At 49.7% G+C, this 19,932-nt stretch overlaps 1 protein-coding gene across 2 annotated transcripts; it reads left to right on the top strand.

The window, feature by feature from the left end:
- Positions 1 to 162: 162 nt before the first annotated feature.
- On the top strand, positions 163 to 19,692 carry LOC105494858 (prolyl 3-hydroxylase 1). Of its 2 annotated transcripts, XM_011763766.2 has the most exons (15): positions 163 to 627; positions 4,659 to 4,811; positions 7,752 to 7,941; positions 8,159 to 8,290; positions 9,215 to 9,354; positions 11,537 to 11,626; positions 11,956 to 12,008; positions 12,183 to 12,304; positions 14,505 to 14,632; positions 14,800 to 14,895; positions 15,751 to 15,901; positions 17,736 to 17,853; positions 18,285 to 18,360; positions 18,673 to 18,813; positions 19,214 to 19,692. In XM_011763766.2, exons 1-15 carry the CDS (start codon positions 163 to 165, stop codon positions 19,367 to 19,369), a joined length of 2,211 nt encoding a protein of 736 aa, XP_011762068.2. In that variant the 3' UTR covers positions 19,370 to 19,692. The 2 variants fall into 2 exon arrangements, 1 of the variants encoding a protein (XP_011762068.2); XR_011622112.1 differs by lacking the exons at positions 18,285 to 18,360; positions 18,673 to 18,813; positions 19,214 to 19,692 and having other exon boundaries at positions 15,751 to 17,024.
- The last annotated feature ends 240 nt before the right edge of the window (positions 19,693 to 19,932 follow it).

A 19,932-nucleotide genomic window follows, 5' to 3' on the forward strand; every position in this document is an offset into this window, starting at 1 on the left:
GGTATCTGGGTTGACTGAAAGGAAAAGAGGCGGTGCAAGCCTCGTGGGCATGCGCCGCCCGGCTTGGGAGGTGGGGCTTCGCCCGGGGGCGGGCCTTCTCCGGGGGTGGGACTCCGGCCTCCGTGTTGGGTGGCTATCGGTCCCGTTAGGTCTGAGGAGACGATGGCGGCACGCGCGTTGAAGCTGCTGACCACACTGCTGGCTGTCGTGGCCGCTGCCTCCCAAGCCGAGGTCGAGTCCGAGGCAGGATGGGGCGTGGTGACTCCTGATCTGCTCTTCGCGGAGGGGACCGCAGCCTATGCGCGCGGGGACTGGCCCGGGGTGGTCCTGAGCATGGAACGGGCGCTGCGCTCCCGGGCCGCCCTCCGCGCCCTTCGCCTGCGCTGCCGCACCCGGTGTGCCGCCGACTTCCCGTGGGAGCTGGACCCTGAATCGCTCCCCAGCCCGGCCCAGGCCTCGGGCGCCGCAGCCCTGCGCGACCTGAGCTTCTTCGGGGGCCTCCTGCGCCGCGCCGCCTGCCTGCGCGGCTGCCTCGGGCCGCCGGCCGCCCACTCGCTCAGCGAAGAGATGGAGCTGGAGTTCCGCAAGCGGAGCCCCTACAACTACCTGCAGGTCGCCTACTTCAAGGTGCAGACCAGCCCGGAGCCGGGCGGCCGGGGTCCTTCTGGGGAGAGGAATGTTGCAGGGGACCTGGGGAGCCAGGGGGATCGGGGAAGTGTCCGCAGGGAGGGGAAAGTGGCCTCCTGGCTGGGGAACTCTCCTCGGAGCCGGGGAGAGCTGCTCCCTGGCAGGAGACCTTCCTCGCCCAGTTCGCATGGGCAGTTGCTAACCCCAGAGGTCCAGCCTGGGGTTAGGGCACAGGCCAAGCAAAACTCATGGCCATTTTGTTCCCTGGGAAATCTCCTGCAGGGAATTAAAGCGGTAGTTTGGGTCTCCCATCCTAATGTCATTTTAAGTGTCCGACTGAGAAGCTAGTAGCGGTCTACAATATGTTCCTTCCGGTTGGTTTTCCAGTGGTGCTTTTCCTGCTGTTTGATTCAGCAGCTCTGTTTCAGGACGTGAGGTTGCCACGTCGCCAGCAGGGGCTGTCTGGCCCTGCCTGTCGGGGGGACCCTCTGGCTAGTCTGTCAGGTTTACAAAGAACATGAGTATTTTTAGGAATGCCAGAATGCCATGTTTTCAAGTGTACACTTGGGCTTGGAGCGTTCCAGGCTTGTTTGGTGGTGGTGATGGTGACGATGATGATGATAATGATGATGATGATGATGATGATAGCCAGCACGTACTTCAGGCAGTATTTTAAGCAGTTTGCCTTTATTAACGCATTTGCCCTAATCTTCACAATATCCTGTCAGGTAGATGCTGTTATTAGTCCCGCTGTATTGGGGGTGGGGGGAGAAAGAGCTGTGCATTATATCTGTTATATCTGTAGTTTAAAAGACCTTCGATTCGACCTAAAGAGAGACTGAGAGACTCTTGGGGACCTCAGATTTCCACCCCTCCACAACATTCTGCCTACACAGTTCCCTTCATTTTTCCTAGTTACTCGGAAGAGCGCTGGACTTGAAATCAAAATAATTGCATTATGTCTTTGGTTATGTCGCTTCATCATAGCACTTTCTAAAATTATTTGACAAACATGTATTGCATGCCTACTGCATTCCAGTTCTTGTACAGGTACTTAAATGCTCGACTAACATCTTTGCTTTGTCTTGCTTTGATGTTAAGAGTTACTGTAGTAAGGGATACTGCAAGGGCATATACTTAGGGCTGTGGGAGCACAAAGGAGGGAGACTCTAGCTTTATCTCAGAGAAATTAGACTTCAAAGAAGAGGTAATATTGAAGCCCGTCCTAAGTATTGTCAGGGGGAGAGGAAGGAAGGCTCCTCCAGATAGAGGGAAAAGTAGAACCAAAGCATGATGTATTCAGGAAAAAAAATGAATTGTTGTGATTGCAATGTCGAGGTGTGTGTGGGGAGTAGTAGGAGAAGAGGCTAGAATGGTCACTGAGGCCAAATTTGGAAGAGAATTCTGCGGACTGCAGGGAGCCATCCTCAGATTTGGGTTTTAAAACACTCATTCTGGAAACCATGGTGAATGAGCCTTGGAAGAAGGAGAAACTGGTGGCACATGATTAGGAGACAGGCATTTGTCCACAAGAGAGGAGGTTAAGTACCTCAGTGCTTAGGGAGTAAAGAAGACTGGGGGTGGAGAGAGGAGTGAGGACATGAGGGAGAACAGAGACAGGCAGGAGCAGTGCTGAAAGATACAAGAGATAGAGTAATTCCATAAAAGGGACAGACCTGAGAAAATTTCTAATTTTACAGTTAAAGAAACTGAGGTACAGAGATGGGGAGTTATTTACCTTGGGTCACCTAACCAGGGCTGACTCCTTTAGTGTGCCTTTACTAGTACCAGTGATAAGGAAATAAGTTTTCTTAGCATATTAATCATACCATCTAAAATTTATGGAGCACTTGATCTGTGCCCAGCACCATGTATTACAGGCTGCATGTATTATTATCTCTTTGAACTCTCAACAATGCTAGGAGATAGCTAGAGAATGCTATCTCCAGATGATAGATTAGGGAAACTGAGTTTAGAAAGTAAACTTTAAATATCTTGTCTACTGCCCAGCCAGTCAGTGAGTCATTAAGCCCAGATTTGCTGCTGGCCGGTCTCTTTTCTTTTTCTTTTTTTTGAGACAGAGTCTTGCTCTGTTGCCAGGCTGGAGTGCAGTAGCGATCTTGGCTCACTGCAACCTCTGACTTCCTGGTTCAAATGATTCTTCTGCCTCAGCCTGTCGAGTAGCTGGGATTACAGGCACATGCCATCACACCCGGCTAATTTTTGTATTTTTAGTAGAGACGGGGTTTCACCATATTGGCCAGGATGGTCTCGATCTCCTGACCTCGTGATCCGTCCTCCTCGGCCTCCCAAAGTGCTGGGATTACAGGCATGAGCCACCACGGCTGGCCCTCTTTTCTTTTTTTTTTTTTTTTTGAGACGGAGTTTCGCTCTCATTACCCAAGCTTGAGTGCAATGGTGCGATCTCAGCTCACTGCAACCTCTGCCTCCTGGGTTCAAGCAATTGTCCTGCCTCAGCCTCCTGAGTAGCTGGGATTACAGGCGCATGCCACCACGCCCAGCTATTTTTTGTATTTTTAGTAGAGACGGGGTTTCACCATGTTGGTCAGGCTGGTCTCAAACTCCTGACCTCATGATCCGCCCACCTCAGCCTCCCAAAGTGCTGGGATTACAGGCATGAGCCCCTGTGCCTGGCCATGGCTGGTCTCTTTGATACCAGTGTCCACACAGTTAATTACTAGATCATCAGTGATTTATTTGGTTGGATTCTATATATGAAACCTGTGTTACTTTGATATACTGGAGTCCATTGCTGTGGGTATTGTTGTAGTCTGTAGCCTATTTCTTTCTCCCCCTTGGATTGCTTTTTTTTTTTTTTTTTTTGAAACGGAGTCTCACTCTGTCACCCAGGCTGGAGTGCAGTGTGGCGATCTCAGCTCGCTGTAACCTCCACCTCTCTGGTTCAAGCGATTCTCCTACCTCAGCCTCCCAAGTAGCTGGGATTACAGGTGTGCGCCACAACACTCTGCTAATTTTTGTATTTTTAGTAGAGACGGGGTTTCATCATGTTGGCCAGGCTGGTCTCAAACTCCTGACCTCAAGTGATCTGCCCCCCTTGGCCTCCCAAAGTGCTGGGATTACAGGCGCAAACTGCCGCCCCCGACCAGCCCCTCAGATTTCTTAGACCTATTTGTTTGAACCTCATGAGCCCTGAGCTTTGAGTCAGAAAGTACATGTCTGGACTTAGTAAAGGACCTTAGAATTTTTAGCCATCCACATTTTCCCTAAATGTCTCAAGAATGCTTCATTTTATTTTATGCAAAAAAAAAAAAATTCTAGGAAAATTCTTAGGCATAGTCTGTTAGCTGCTCTTTTTTCTCTACCCCTAAATCCTTGAAGCCACAGAATTTTTTCAGGTCAGGCATTACATTTGAATCATGAAATATATATATGTATTCTTTTTTTTGAGTCAGGATCCTGCTCTGTCACCCAAGCTGGAATGCTGTGGCACCATCTCGGCTCACTGTAACCTCTGCCTCCCAGGCCCAAGCGATCCTCCCACCTTAGCCTGCAGAATAGCTGGGACTACAGACATACAGTACCATGTAATTTTTGTGTTTTTTGTAAAGACAGGGTTTCACCATGTTGCCCAGTCTGGTCTTGAACGCCTGAGCTCAAGTGATCCACCTGCCTCGGCCTCTAAAAATGCTGGGATTACCAATGTGAGCCACCGCGCCCAGCATGAAAACATATCATATGGGCAGTCAGTCTTTCACAGCACTCCCCATACAATATGACCTTTGTTTTAAAATACAACATTGCTACTTCCTATAATCTGGGGAACCCCTAAATCTGACTTGGGAAAGAGCTACAAATCTGCCCAGGGCACTGTGCTCCTAATCTCTGGTGGGTAGTTCCTGCAATAGGTGTGCTTCTTGGGGCTGGCAGGGCTGGGCATGCTGAGTGGAGGGCTCGGGGAGCAGGGATTTCCTGTTTATGTAGACTGCTCATGTGGACACAAACATTCAGAGTTTGGATGTGAGCATTACCTTCTCATGCTTCGTTCTTAGATCAACAAGTTGGAGAAAGCTGTCGCTGCAGCACACACCTTCTTCATGGGCAATCCTGAGCACATGGAGATGCGGCAGAACCTAGACTATTACCAAACCATGTCTGGAGTAAAGGAGGCCGACTTCAAGGATCTTGAGACTCAACCCCATATGGTGAAAAAAAAACTTTATCCCCTTCTTTCTCTCTTTCTTTTTAAGTTTATTTTAGAGACAGAGTCTTGCTCTGTCACCCAGGCTAGAGTGCAGTGGCTTGATCATAGCTCACTGTAACCTCAAATTCCTGGACTCAAGAGACTCTCCAGTCTCGGCCTCCTGAGTAGTTGGGACTACAGGCATGCATTCTTTCGTTTTTTTAAAATGACATTGCTAAGGTTGTTTTCTAATTACATTACAGAAGTAATAAATGTTCATTGTATAACATTGTAGAAATGTAGATAAGTATAAAACAAAAAGTAATCATTTGTAATACTGCCACCTTAAGAAAACCAGTTTAGATAGTCTTCCGTATATAATTTTTTTCATCTAATTTGGTGTTATGTTGTGTATGCATTTTTTATCATCTTTTTTTATTTTTATTTTTTTGAGACAGGGTCTCACTTTGTTGTCCAGGCTGCAGTGCAGTGGTGTGATCATGGCTCACTGCAGCCTTGACCTCCTGGGCTCAAGTGATCCACCCGCCTCAGCCTCCCAAATAGCTGGAACTACAGGTATGCACTACCACACCCACCTATTGTTTTTATTTTTTGTAGAGATGGGGTCTCACTGTGTTGCCCAGGCTGATTTCAAACTCCTGGGCTCAAGCGATCCTACCACCTTGGCCTCCCAAACTGCTGGCATTACAGGTGTGAGTCACCATGCCCAGCCCTGTCATCATTTTTTAGCTAACATTAGTATCAGCCTTTTCTCATGTCTTCAGTTTTATTTGAAAACATAATTGTTTATGGCTGCATGATAGTCCATCTTATGCGGAGACTATATTCATTCACTAGTCACATTTTTTTGGTCATGTACATTTTTTATTTTCACTACAATAAATGTTACAGTAGCCCTCAATGTTCTTATTCTGTTTGTTTAGCAGGAAAAGTCTATTCCAAAGGAGAGATTGTCTGTGATGATACAGCATTTTATAGAGAGCTTATGGTTCCTTACATTTTAATTATGAACCAAGAATGTTAGAAACAATGTAAGAATGACTTTTAGGCTGGGCACAGTGGCTCACACCTATAATCCCAGTACTTTGGGAGGCCGAGGCGGGTGGAACACTTAAGGTCAGGAGTTTGAGACCAGCCTGGCCAATATGGTGAAACCCCATCTCTACTAAAAATACAAAAATTAGCCAGGCATGGTGGCGCACGCTTGTAATCCCAGCTACTCAAGGTGAAGGCAAGAGAATAGCTTGAACCTGGAAGGCGGAGGTTGCAGTGAGCTGAGATCGTGCCACTGCAGTCCAGCCTGGGTGACAAAGCAAGAGTCAAAAAAAAGAAAAGAAAAGAATGACTTTTAAAGGTAAATTGTGGCCGGGTTCAGTGGCTCACACCTGTCATCCCAGCACTCTGGGAGGCCAAGGCGGGCAGATCACAAGGTCAGGAGATCGAGACCATCCTGCCCAACATGGTGAATCCCTGTTTCTACTAAAAATACACAAATTAGCTGAGCATGGTAGTGTGTGCCTATAGTCCCAGCTACTCAGGAGCCTGAGGCAGGAGAATCACTTGAACTGGGAGGCGGACGTTGCAGTGAGCTGACATTGCGCCACTGCACTCCAGCCTGGGTGACAGAGTGAGACTCCATCACAAAAAAAAAAAAAAGTAAGTTATGTCGGCCAGGCATGGTGGCTCATACCTGTAATCCCAGCACTTTGGGAGGCCATGGTGAGTGGATCACTTGAGGCCAGAAGTTCAAGACCAGCCTGGCCAACATGGTGAAATTCTGTCTCTACTAAAAATACAAAAATTAACCAGGTGTTGTGGTGCATGCCTGTAATCCCAGCTTCTCAGGAGGCTGAGGTGCTAGAATCACTTGAACCCAGGAAGTGGAGGATGCAGGGAGCCAAGATCACGCCACTGCCCTCCAGCCTGGGCTGTCTATCTCAGAAAAAAAAAAAAAAAGACTCTGTCTCAAAACAAAACAAAAAAAATGTAAGTTGTGTTTATTTGAAAACTGTTAGCCCTACAAAAAAGCGCAAGAATCTGGCACAGGCGCGGTGGCTTACGCCTGTAAGCACTTTGGGAGGCCAAGGCGTGTGGATCACCTGAGGTCAGGAGTTCGAGACCAGCCAGACCAACATGAAGAAACCCTGTCTCTACTAAAAATACAAAATTAGCCGGGCATGGTGGTGCATGCCTGTAATCCCAGCTACTCTGGAGGCTGAGGCAGGAGAATTGCTTGAACCCCAGAGGCAGAGGATGCGGTGAGCCAAGATTGTACCATTGCGCTCCAGCCTGGGCAACAAGAGTGAAACTCTGTCTCAAAAAAAAAGTGCAAGAATCTGTTACTAATTTGGTGGGGGGCCGGGGGAGGGAAGAAAAGTAAAAGAAAATCATAATGAACTCCCAGATATCTTTCATCCAGATTAAGAGTTAGATGTTTTTTGGCCAGGCACGGTGGCTCCCACCTATAATCCCAGCACTTTAGGAGGCCAAGGTGGGAGGATTGCTTGAGCTTAGGAGTTCGAGACCAGCCTGGCCAACATGGTGAAACCCCACCTTTACTAAAATACAAAAATTAGCTGGGCACGGTGGTACGTGCCTGTAATCCCAGCTACTAGGTAGGCTGAGGCAAGAGAATCGTTTGAACCCAGGAAGAGGAGGTTGCAGTGAGCTGAGATTGTGCCACTGCACTCCAGCCCGGGTGACAGAGCGAGACTCCGTCTCAAAAAAAAAAAAAAGAAAAAAGCTAAATGTTTTCAAATTTCCGGAGGAACATGTAAAGACCATTTACAAAAGGCCTTCATTATATAGTGGCACCCAGGTCACCCCTTTCCATCCGTAACCTGAGGAACAGGAAATTAGGACCCCCGTGAAGATGGCTGAGGTCAAGGAGAGTGGGTTCCTCCTCTGTGGCCTGCGTTTGAGTGCTCCTTCTTCCCAGTAGCAAGAATTTCGACTAGGAGTGCGACTCTACTCAGAGGAACAGCCACAGGAAGCCGTGCCCCACCTAGAGGCGGCGCTGCACGAGTACTTTGTGGCCTATGAGGAGTGCCATGCCCTCTGCGAAGGGCCCTATGACTACGATGGCTACAACTACCTTGAGTACAACGCTGACCTCTTCCAGGCCATCACAGGTGGGTGCAGTTCAGAACCAGACCTTCAACCAGGCCTCCTGGGACTCTAAGGTCACCATCTGATAATATAAATGGAGAATCTTCACCCTCATCCCTCAATTTATTAAATCTGAGAAGCCGATGAAAAATTGCTTCCATTTGAATGCGTTCATTTTAACCAGAATTTGAGTCCTAAAGAGTGACCTCATAGTTATTCCGCCTCTTTGATTCCTTTCAGATCATTATATCCAGGTCCTCAGCTGTAAGCAGAACTGCGTCACTGAGCTTGCTTCCCACCCAAGTCGAGAGAAGCCCTTTGAAGACTTCCTCCCATCCCATTATAATTATCTGCAGTTTGCCTACTATAACAGTAAGGCCTGCTTTCCTTCCTCTTTCTCTGCTGGCTAACTAAGAAGCTAAAGGCAAGGTGGACAGGGATTACAGCCACTTACTTCCTCAAGGTGTTTGGCTTCTTTCAGTAGCTATGGGAGGCACCATGCCAAGTGATCGTTGGGTAGTTTGTTATAAGCAACTGGCCTAGGAAGCCAATACCAGCAACCCAAAAAGCTGGGGGAGGGAGACTTAGGACCTCATCTCTTGTGCCTTCTATAACTTGTAATCTATTTTTGCTTTCGAATTAAAGTTAATAGCGAAAGTAAGGGTGTGCCACTGTTTAGCTCAGAGGACATTTGCCAGCCCTCTCCCTGATATAGCACTGATGCTTTTGTGGGGCTGCCAATTAATACCCAGAAAACCAACTGTTTGCAGAGTTCCCACTGTGTGCTAAGCATTACAAACATATTGATGAGTGTACAATATTTACAGTTGAGTGGAGGTGACTAACAAATATCAACAAGAACTATTCTGCCAAAGAGACAGTCTGCTATTGTAATCTTCCCCGTCTTCTGAAAATCTATAGAAAAAAGAAGGTAGGAAGACAGAGAAATTGATCTAATGATTGAGTGTATTGAGGCAGAATATTAAGGAGTATTTGAATTATTTGTGCATCTTTAAAGATGTGGGCATGCAGAGAATTCTGATTCTTTTCTCTTTCATTGTTAGGCAGCCCTGAGGACACTGACCACCTCACCTTAAAATTAATCACACATTCTATGTGTATTCCATAACTTCTGCCCCTGAAATCAGGCCATCATGTTAAGTAGCAGGCACCACCTTGTCATGTTGCCATTGCCTAAGCTTTGCGGAGACTGAGCACCAAGTGGTCCCTGGTGCCAGGATTTGATCCTTTCCTTTTGACCCTTTCCTCTCAGCCATTCTTCTTTCCACTTTGCAGTTGGGAATTATACACAGGCTGTTGAATGTGCCAAGACCTATCTTCTCTTCTTCCCCAATGACGAGGTGATGAACCAAAATTTGGCCTATTATGCAGCTATGCTTGGAGAAGAACACGCCAGATCCATTGGCCCCCGTGAGGTGAGAAACTTCCTTCTGTTATGACAGCTGCCAGCTGAACTCCTGAATGCAGACCTGAGGGCGGAAGAGTGGGGTGGCAGAGGGGAGTCGGTGCTGCGTGTGCAGGGCAGGAGCCAGGTGTCAGTGTCGGGGTCAGATGTGAGTTCACCCACTCGGCTTGTTATTCAGAGGAGAAAGGAGCACAGCACAGGAGGGAGTGTGGGGAGTACACAGGAGCCTCAATTAGCGTTATCTGGGCCCAGAAGTCTGTTCTCTGAGTCCTGTAGAACTGCGCGGCGGGCATGTTCTTTCCCCTCTTGGCACCCCTAACTTGGACACTCGATATTGTTTGGCCAAGATCTATCATTTTTCACTTAATGCTGGGTTATTTGTTTTTTGTTTTTTTTTCCTGTTCACCTGTTTTCTGTCTCCATTTTCTTTCCCATCTCTTCTTCTTCCTGCCATTGTTTGTTCTCTCTCCCATCTTTCAGCGTTTTCCTTGTCTCACTCCAAAACCGGGAGAAATATCTGTAAAACACAAAGGCTGCTGCGCTGAAGGGAAACACCCAGGCTCTTCCTTCCCAGCCCTGGGGAGTCTGAGAGGCTCCAGTAGAAACAGCCTCTTGCTGTCCCTCCCGTGTGTGTTGTCTTTGTAGTTGTCCTCTTTGGCCACTAGATGGTGACCATCTGGCTTTAAGATGGCACTTTCAGTCTCTTTCGTCTTGCTTGGTTAATACCTTTTCCCTGCCTTATGGCCATTAAGGGGAGCCTGAGGGGAGTGAGGGGAAATAAACCCATGTGGCCAATCTCGCATTTGTAACTAGAAGTCCCCTTTTGGAAAGATGGTAACTAACATTTGTTGAGCCCCTGTCCAGGTGAAGCTCTGTGCAGGGTGGGCTGTATCCATCATCCCATTTAATCATCACAGCTGCCCTGCAAGGTGGGCAGTCTTCTTCCCACTTTAGGGATGAGGACTGTTAGCATCTGAGAGAGGAAGCAACTTGTGCAGTGGCTTGTGGCCAGTCAGTGATGACCGGAATCTGTTCCCTGCTTGGCCCCAGTGCAGGCACAGCTCCAGACACATGGCTGACACTCAGTAAATGAGCGTGGAATGAATAAAGGATGGAAGTGGGGTTTGCTTCATAGCAGCCTTATAGGGTAATTGGAGAGGATTAAATGAGATAACATAGCACTTGGTGACAGAAGCCAGTAATGTAAACTCCTGAGGAGAAAGCGTCTCTCTTCCTCTTAGGTAAATATAGTAGATGACATAGGATTCATTGACTCCTTTAATTCCTCCTTGAACTGCTTCATGTTTTATTTCAACTGATGATGTCTTCTTTTTCTCTTCCTTCCTCCTCCTGCTGCTTGGAGATTAGCAGGGCACCTAGGGAAAGATGTGACCCTGGAAGGTACTCAGTTTCCTTGCCCTGGGTAAGCCTTGCCCGGGAGTCCACGTGGGAAGGCCAGAGTGCCAGGCCCTCCCACTGCAGCTGCTCATTCTCAGGGAGGGGTGTGGCCTGGTTAGGGTCTGAGAGGAGGCAGGTGGCAGAACAGAAAGCACATGGGCTTTAGGACTGTAAAGACCCGGCTCTGTCTGTCCAAATGCACATTCTGCTATGAAAAAAAAAAAAAAAAGATAACAGAAGACCTGGGTTTGACTGTAGGTCCCTGCTCTCCCATGTCCTGTAGTGTCACCTTAGACAGTGGTACATCTCTGTGCCTCAGATGCTTCCTCTGTAGAATGAGCATAGTATCAACCTCAGATGTGGCTATAAAGATTAAATGAATAACATGTCAGTTGCCTAATGCCTGATTCCTTTTCCTGCTTTGTGGACTCCTGTAGAAGTCAAGAAGGAATTCTCCTTCTTTGAAGAATATTTCTACTTCTAAGAATCATCAGATTTTCTGTCCTAGAGACTAATGGGGGTTGGGATGGGGGAGGAGCAGGGCTTTTTCCCTTAAGTAAAGCCTGGTTATTCCGGTACCTCAGAGGTACTATTGCTTGTGCCAGGCAGAGGAACCCTTGGACACAGAAATTAGACTTTTGTCCCAAACTGAGGAACAGACAGAGAGCATTGGTAGGGAGAAGGAGGCCTCAGGTCACATGGGAGCATCAGTGTGGGGTGCCAGGGAGGGGAACCCCCAGAGGTTAAAAGCCAGGGCTGAGTTCTGGGGGACTTGTTTGCCTTTGTACCCGCAGAGTGCCAAAGAGTACCGACAGCGAAGCCTTCTGGAGAAAGAGCTGCTCTTCTTCGCTTATGATGTTTTTGGAATCCCCTTTGTGGATCCGGTGAGCTAGGGTACAGGAGCTGGAAGGGCGCAGGGACAGAGTGAGCGGGGGAGACGAATGGGGACGAGGGGAACACTGTGCAATTCTGACAGAAAACTTGTTGGAGGCTGAGCCTAGCCTGGGATCTGTGCAAGGCAGGGATGAGAGACAGATGAAAGGGGAACACTGGGCAGCTAGAAGTGACTTAGATGTGGAAACCTCCCATTTTGTCTCCTGAAAGGAAGAGGGTGATGAGCTGGATTACTTCTGTGGGCCTATTTTATGCATTGAGACACCTGGAAGATTAAGTAGATCATCTTACCTTTTTCATTTCTTCCGGACCTACTTAGGATTCATGGACTCCGGAAGAGGTGATTCCCAAGAGATTGCAAGAGAAACAGAAGTGAGGACCTTGAAGAAACTGCATGGTTGGATCAGTCTGATGAAGCACTTGAGGCTTCCTGAGCCTAGGCAGATGTGAACTCCTGGCAAGGGGTGGGCAGGTCCAGTTTGGGAAGTTGGGGTGGAGCCCAGGGCTGGCCTTCGAATGCAGTCCTCAGAGCGGCTGTGCCCATAGGTCAGAACGGGAAACAGCCGTACGCATCTCCCAGGAGATTGGGAACCTTATGAAGGAAATTGAGACCCTAGTGGAAGAGAAGACCAAGGAGTCATTGGATGTGAGCAGACTGACCCGGGAAGGTGAGAGGACAGAGATAGGGGCATGTCTGACTGTCTTCAGGGAGCCAGGCAGGTCACCTCACGTTTGCCAGGCAGCGCTGCACCCCAGCATTACAGAACTCACCATGAGCCAGCCTCAGGGTCCCAGTTCAGTGGGCATCCTTCCTAACTCACCAGCGGGACTTTCAACTGGAAAGAGCACTGAGAATTGTCCTTTGGTTCAGAAATCAGACTCCAGGATGTAGTGGTGCACACCTGTAATCCCAGCTACTCGGCAGGCTGAGGCAGGAGGATCGCTTGACCCCCGGAGTTTGAATCCAGCCTGGGCAATATAGCAAGACCTCATCTTTAAAAAAAATAAAAAAGAAAGTAAGACTCCTGTGTCACAGAAACACGAGTGACTAGTGTTGTCCACTTCTATAGGTATTAACTCATCCTGTCTCCCCACTCCCAAACTCTTTTCTCCCAGTTTTCACCATTCGTCCTGTTACCGAGACTCAACGCCTTCAGGCCTCCTTTGACTCCTCTTCCTCCTGTGCCCGTCCCCTGCAAGCTGCTGGGAAGGCCTACTGATTGTGGCTCTGCTCTGCAGTGCTGCTTCTCAGCTCTCTCCCCAGCCTTTTCTGTTTTTCATTGCCTCAGGTCTCCTTCAGGGCCTGGCACCTCCTATCTGTACCCACCCTCTCCTCGCCTGGCCTGTCCTTCCCTCTGCTCATGGTAGCTAGGCCAGTCTTCCACACACTGGCCTCTGACCCATCCTCCGTGCCTGCCCCTTAACTGAATGTTCTACTGTTGTCCTGTTTACACCTTCTCTTCACACAGGACTGCACCTTGTTCCATAAGCCTGCCTGCTGCCCACCAGTCTGTGTTTATGCCTGGCTCTCCTAGTATGCTTCCCACCATCCCTGCCCATGAGGGCATCTGAGATACACCCTGCAAAGCCTTTCTTTTTCCTTTTTGGAGGCGGAGTCTCGCTCTGTTGCCAGACTGGAGTGCAGTGGTGCAATCTTTGCTCATTGCAACCTCCACATCCTGGGATCATCAAACAATTCTCCTGCCTCAGCCTCCTGAGTAGCTGGGATTACAGGCATGTGGCACCATGCCTGACTCATTTTTTTTGTGTTTTTAGTAGATACAGGGTTTCACCATGTTGGCCAGGCTGGTCTCAAACTCCTGACCTTGTGATCCACTCACCTCGGCCTCCCAAAGTGCTGGGATTACAGGTGTGAGCCACCATGCCCAGCCGTAAAGCCTTTCTTAACCTCCCAGATGATTGGAGTGCCCTCCTTTCTTTTGAACTTCTTAGGGCATTTACGATCTGTCTTGTGCTAGTTATTTGCATAATTGTTAGAGAACAGGTACTGCTTCTAGGATTCATCTCTCACCCTGTCTGGCACAGTTCCTGGTACACACTGAAGCCTCAGTTATCGAGTGGGGTTGAACTGAGTCTCTAGTATTAGTATGTCCCTAGCACAGAGAAACACCGTGAGAACTGTAAGAGAGAAATGTTGACCTTTGCCCTATAGTTGCTTAAATTAACAGAGGTTAATTAAACAAGATTAGTGTATGAAAATAATTTGTCCAGCATTCCTTTGTTTTCAGACCACTTTCACTTTGTTATTTCTCTTGATTCTTACAATTGTCTGAGAGATGGGTCATGCAGATTGCAAGATCCTTATTTTAAATGAAAATGATGATATCATGGTAGCCAAACTTTTGAGGACTTACCATCTGCCAAATGTCGTGCTAAGTGTTTAACTTGCCTTCCTTGTTCTTAACATTATACTGGCAACAAACATATAAGGTAGATGCTGTTTGACCGATGAGAACATTTTAATTAATTAAAATTAACCTCAGGGAGGTTAAGTAACTTGCCAAGGTCACACAGCTAATCAATGGAGGATCTAGGAGTCAAAGTCAGTTCTTCCTCATTCTCGAGCTCATGTTTTAGGATTGTGTTTCTGATGTTTCCTCAACAGTGTGTCATGGCCCAAGAGCTAGCAGCTATTTGGTCATGGAGCTGGGACTGGGAATCTCATCTTTCAGCTCTATGTTCTGTCCTCTGGACTATTCTGCCTTTGAAAATGACCTAGCGGGAGATTTTGCTGGTGAAAAGGAAACAGCTGGAATTTCTGTTGATGACAAGGAGGCAATATCTAATGGAGAGTCTTTGGTCAGAGCTGCTGCTAGATTTAGCTAAAGTTTTGTCATTGCTTTGTAGGTGGCCCCCTGCTGTATGAAGGCATCAGTCTCACCATGAACTCCAGACTCCTGAATGGTTCCCAGCGGGTGGTGATGGACGGTGTAATCTCTGACCATGAATGTCAGGAGCTGCAGAGACTGACCAACGTAAGGGAAGCCCAGTGACTGCACTTTCCCCTGAGGGTCCAGCTTCCCCCCATCAAGTGCCCCTTGGGTGGTAGCCTTCACCTTCCTCTTGCTGGCTGCAGTTGACCACCTCTTCTCAAGCCCTCAGCTGTCGTGGCTAACATCACCTTGTGTTTTGGGCCTTGTAGGTGGCAGCAACCTCAGGAGATGGCTACCGGGGTCAAACCTCCCCACATACTCCCAATGAAAAGTTCTATGGTGTCACTGTCTTCAAAGCCCTCAAGGTAAGATCAACACTTGGCATTCTAGAGTGTGGAGAAAGGGGTGGGGAAGGGGGAAGCTCAGGCTTTGAGGAGGAGTTGGGGCTGGTGCCAGGAAAGGTGAAGAGGGTCCACCTGCCAACATTCCTGTTGCCAGGAAGTGAAGATGAGTTATGTTGAGTGAGGTTCTCTTTCGAATCCTCGCTGTTCGACCGAGTGTAATAAAAGCAAAGTGAGCAGTTAAGACTGCTGGCCAAAGCTATGAGAATGCTTTCCGAAGAAAGGCTGATTTCAGAGGGCTGTGCTTCTGTGCAGGATGCACAGAGTGCTCATAGAGAGAGGAAGGAGAGGAGGAAGAGGAATATGGTAGAGGTATTGGGCATGGGCAGCAGAGGCTGCAGCTTCAGTGGGGGTGTGGGGATGTGAGATGGGCCTACTCCTCATTGTCTCTGGCAGCCCAAAGAGGGGCGTTGTATTTGTCCGTTTTCACACTGCTGATAAAGACATACCCAAGACTGGGCAATTTATAAAAGAAAGAGGTTTAACTGGACTCTTACAGTTCCATGTGGCTGGGGTAGCCTCACAGTCATGGTGGAAGGCAAGGAGGAGCAAGTCACGTCTTACATGGATGGCAGCAGGCAAAGGGAGAACTTCTGCAGGCAAACTCCCATTTTTTTAAAGCCATCAGATCTCGTGAGATTTACTCACTGTTATGAGAATGGCACGGGAAAGATCCACCCCCATGATTCAGTCATCTCCCACTGGGTCCCTTCCACAACACATGGGAATTATGGGAGCTACAAGATAAGATTTGGGTGGGGACACAGAGCCAAACCATATCAGGCGTTCAGGGCAGCTGACCACCTGTTTCCTTGGCAGCTGGGGCAAGAAGGCAAAGTTCCTCTGCAGAGTGCCCACCTGTACTACAACGTGACGGAGAAGGTGCGGCGCATCATGGAGTCCTACTTCCGCCTGGACACGCCGCTTTACTTCTCCTACTCTCATCTGGTGTGCCGCACTGCCATCGAAGGTGGGACTCATCACCCCCGCAGGCTCCCACACATGCTGCATCTCAGCTCTGTGCTGGATGCTGAGGACAAAGAGAATAGGATGCAATCCCTTTTCTCCAGTTGGGGAACCAATGTAAACAAATGAGTGGCATCCCAGTGTGATGCATGCCACAGTAGCATGGAGGAAGTTATAGTCAACCTACTTGGCTATCACGAAGGCTTCCCAGAGGGAAACGGGGTGCAGCCAGAAAGGTGGCCTCCCCTCACTCGTCACGCAACGCACGTTCATGGGGAAGCTGGCGCTAAACCATTCGCAGAGGACCTGCTTCCCGGTCGGGATTTCATACAGAGCTGAGCAGCTCCCTCGCTGCCACCTGTTGAAAGTCAGCCCTCAACAGAAGGGTTTGTTAAAAGCAAAAATAATAACAACAGCAAAAAGAAGGCTTCCCGAGGAAGCGATGGGAGTTTTGCAGGATGAATACGATTACGGAGTACACTGGGTGGTGGGATGGTGTTTGCACAGGATTGGAGGCATTGTGCAGCCCGGTAGTCAGGGGAACTAAGAAAGCTGCCAAATCCTGGAGAGCTACCTTCAAGGATTTTTTATCCTTTAGCTCAACCATAGCTATGTGGCAGGTTCTCTTTTACTAATTGTTAAATACCAAATTTGTGAGAGAGCTGCGTGATTTACAAGTGAGAGTGGCCTGGAGCTTACGCCTCATTCCCTCACCCACCCACATTCCCTTCTGCATGACTGAGAAGGCGAGAGGTTCGGCCAGTGCTGCAAGGATCCCATGTGGCCCAGAGCCGGCTCTGTCATACTGGAGCCTTCAGCAGGCCCCTGGCACTGACGGCCATTGGTAGGTGGCACAGATCAGACAGCTTTCCTCTGCCTCAGGATGTTTGGAATTCTGTCAGAATCTGGGCACACCCAAAGGGACCAGTCAGACACACAACTGGGTGTGTCACAAGCCCCCGGTGGGAGAGCACAGGCACAGGCCCCAGGAGGCCAGAGAGGCCTCATCAAGCAGTGAAGGACGTGGTGAGGCCTTGACTTTTAAAAGATTCATTTTGCTGCTGTGTGTGCGGAGAGATTTCAAACCAAAAAGGGAAGCTGGTCGGCAGTGACCTCCGTGGACAAGGGTAAAGCCCTAAACTCAGGAAGTGGCAGTGGGAGGAGGGAGAAGCGAGGCCCTGGGAAGGTGCAGGAGGTGGATGGACAGGACCTAGTGACTGGCTGGACAAGTGGGAATGGAGAAGGAGGCACCCACCACAATGTGATGGTGCCTACACAAAGGTTTACATTGGGGAAAGACGTGGTCTGCCTGGTATTTGACAGTGAGCCCAGTCTGTTCCCTTTTGTGACCTTCTCCCTGCATGGTTTCTCCACCCACCCCACCCCAGAGCCCCCCTGAAGTTCATGCTTTCCCTTTGCTAGGCAGCTCTGCCCCACTTCCTCCCACTCAGTCCCATCTTCTGCCGTCCTGAGGGAAGGCTGACCACTCTGCCCTGCATCCCTCCCACCTCCCGACCCCTCATTCTCGCTTCCCTGGGCCTTTGTATTTTGTAAAGTGCAGCTACAAACAAGGGTTGTGCCATTCTGCCCAGGATCTGCCCTTGGTTGGAGCCCTTCATTCCTGCTTGCCACACCCTGCTCACTTCTGCCAAGAACTGTCCTAGGAAGCCTGCAGACTTGTCCTGGCCCCTAGGCTTGTGGCTTAGCCAAAGACACCCCCCTAGTTCACTGGGCATTCCATAGACTCAGACACATTTTGGGAAGCACCTCCCCTGCCAAGAAGAGAGCTGTGCCATCTCCCGAGGTGCTGCCGTGCTAACGTGTGACATTGGCCCCAGAGGTCCAGGCGGAGAGGAAGGATGATAGTCATCCAGTCCACGTAGACAACTGCATCCTGAATGCTGAGACCCTCGTGTGTGTCAAAGAGCCCCCAGCCTACACCTTCCGGGACTACAGGTGAGTGTGGGGCAGGTGCGGGGTGAGGAAGTCTGTGCCCTCCTCAGAGGCCCCACAGCGCCCTGCACTCTACTACCCCACCCTAGCACACACACATACTGGTTTGGGCTAGCTGTTCCCAGAGTCCAATCCTGTATCCCCAAACCTGCTGGATAAGAAGATAGGCAAAGAGGGAATCATAGCGTGGTGTGACAAGAACAGTAGTGTGAGTGGACTTGGTACAGAAGCACCCTGAGAAGGGCACAGGGGACTCTGAGGCGAGGGTGGAGAGTGGAAAGGTGGAGTTTGTGCGGCATCAGTGTAGGTTCTTAAAAGTCTTCCCTCCCACACAAAACCACCGTCCTGCTGCTGGTTGAGAGCACCTGGAGGCAGAGACTCTGGGGAGAGGGAGGTGGGGAAGGGCCGTGTTGAGATGTCTCTGCCTTTGCCAGCGCCATCCTTTACCTCAATGGAGACTTCGATGGCGGAAACTTTTATTTCACTGAACTGGATGCCAAGACCGTGACGGTGAGTGCTCCTTTGTCCTTGTCCCTGGGAGATAAAAAGTCCATTTTCTACAGCTGATGTTCCCAAAGTGCGGTGGACAAAAATAACCTACTGGACTTCCCAGTGGGCAGTACCCTTCCCCCAGCCAGAGGGGCTTTGAGACGTGTCCATCACTCCTCTCGCCAGTCACCCTTTCTCTTTAGTTCTGGCCTTAGGGAAGCCAACCTGAAGAGCTGCCCTCGGTCCTGAGCCATAGTGAGCCCATGTCTCTTCTGAGAGTGGACTACAGTCTTTGTCCTGTGCAACCCCCCCTTCCCTTTCTGTCCCCCTTAGGCAGAGGTGCAACCTCAGTGTGGAAGGGCCGTGGGATTCTCTTCAGGCACTGAAAACCCACATGGAGTGAAGGCTGTCACCAGGGGGCAGCGCTGTGCCATCGCCCTGTGGTTCACCCTGGACCCTCGACACAGCGAGCGGGTGAGAGCAGCCGGTGCTGCAGTGACCCATTCCCAGAGTGCCCTGGCTTTGCCTCTCCCTTCCCCCAATCCCATTGCCAGTGGCCGAGACACGAAAGGAGCACTTGGGACACCAGCTCCAATGCCCTGTCATTATGGTCACATTGCCTTGTCCTCCCTGGGCCTGCTGTGAACGGGATCCAGGTGGGGAAAGGGGTCAAGACAGGGAGCGATGCTGAGTTCTTGCTTCCGTCCTTGGGCCCCACTTCAGCTGTCCTTGTCCAGAGAGTAGGACCTGCTGGGAAGGAGATGAGCCTGGGGCCATTAAGGAACCTTCCTTGTCCCCTGGGAAGTAGCAGCTGAAAGATAGCGAGTGCCTGGTCCGGAGGCCTCTCTGAATGGACAGGGGTTTGTCCTTGCAGGACAGGGTGCAGGCAGATGACCTGGTGAAGATGCTTTTCAGCCCAGAAGAGATGGACCTCTCCCAGGAGCAGCCCCTGGATGCCCAGCAGGGCCCCCCTGAACCTGCACAAGAGTCTCTCTCAGGCAGTGAATCAAAGCCCAAGGATGAGCTATGACAGCGTCCAGGTCAGATAGATGGGTGACTAGACCCACGGAGAGGAACTCTCCCGCGCTCTGAGCTGGCCAGTCCCTCAGGGCTGTGGAGCAGTGAGCCTACCTCTGCCACTCAGCCGAGGGGACCCTGCTCACAGCCTTCTACATGGTGCTACTGCTGTTGGAGTGGACATGACCAGACACCGCACCCCCTGGACCTGGCTGAGGGCTCAGGACACAGGCCCAGACACCCCAAGGGGCCTCCACAGGCTGCTGCATGACAGCAATACAGTATTTAAGTGTCTGTGTAGACAACCAAAGAATAAATGATTCATGGTGTTTTTTACTTGGTTTGTTCAGACAGTGGAAATTTGCCCAGAGACAAAAATTCTGTCCCAGAGGTCTCACTTGATAAAAATTGCTCTAGGCAGGACCCAGTGGCAGGTGCAGGACGAGAAGGCCTGGCTTGGTACCTGGCTCAGCCACTTGCTGTGCAGCCACAGGCCAGACACTTAACCTTCAGCACCTCAGGGTTGTCATCTGTATAATGGGGATCATAGTCCTCCCTCTGCTCACCTTCTGGGGC

This window comes from Macaca nemestrina, chromosome 1 (assembly GCF_043159975.1).
Source record: "Macaca nemestrina isolate mMacNem1 chromosome 1, mMacNem.hap1, whole genome shotgun sequence".
Lineage (NCBI taxonomy): Eukaryota > Metazoa > Chordata > Mammalia > Primates > Cercopithecidae > Macaca > Macaca nemestrina.

Bases quoted from the DNA above. Each gene is read 5' to 3' on its own strand.
- LOC105494858 (XM_011763766.2), top strand. From the start codon at position 163: ATGGCGGCACGCGCGTTGAAGCTGCTGACCACACTGCTGGCTGTCGTG. The intron at 4,812-7,751 runs GTGAAAAAAAAA...TCTTCCCAGTAG, and splicing joins TTGAGACTCAACCCCATATG to CAAGAATTTCGACTAGGAGT. The intron at 11,627-11,955 runs GTGAGCTAGGGT...GGACCTACTTAG, and splicing joins GAATCCCCTTTGTGGATCCG to GATTCATGGACTCCGGAAGA.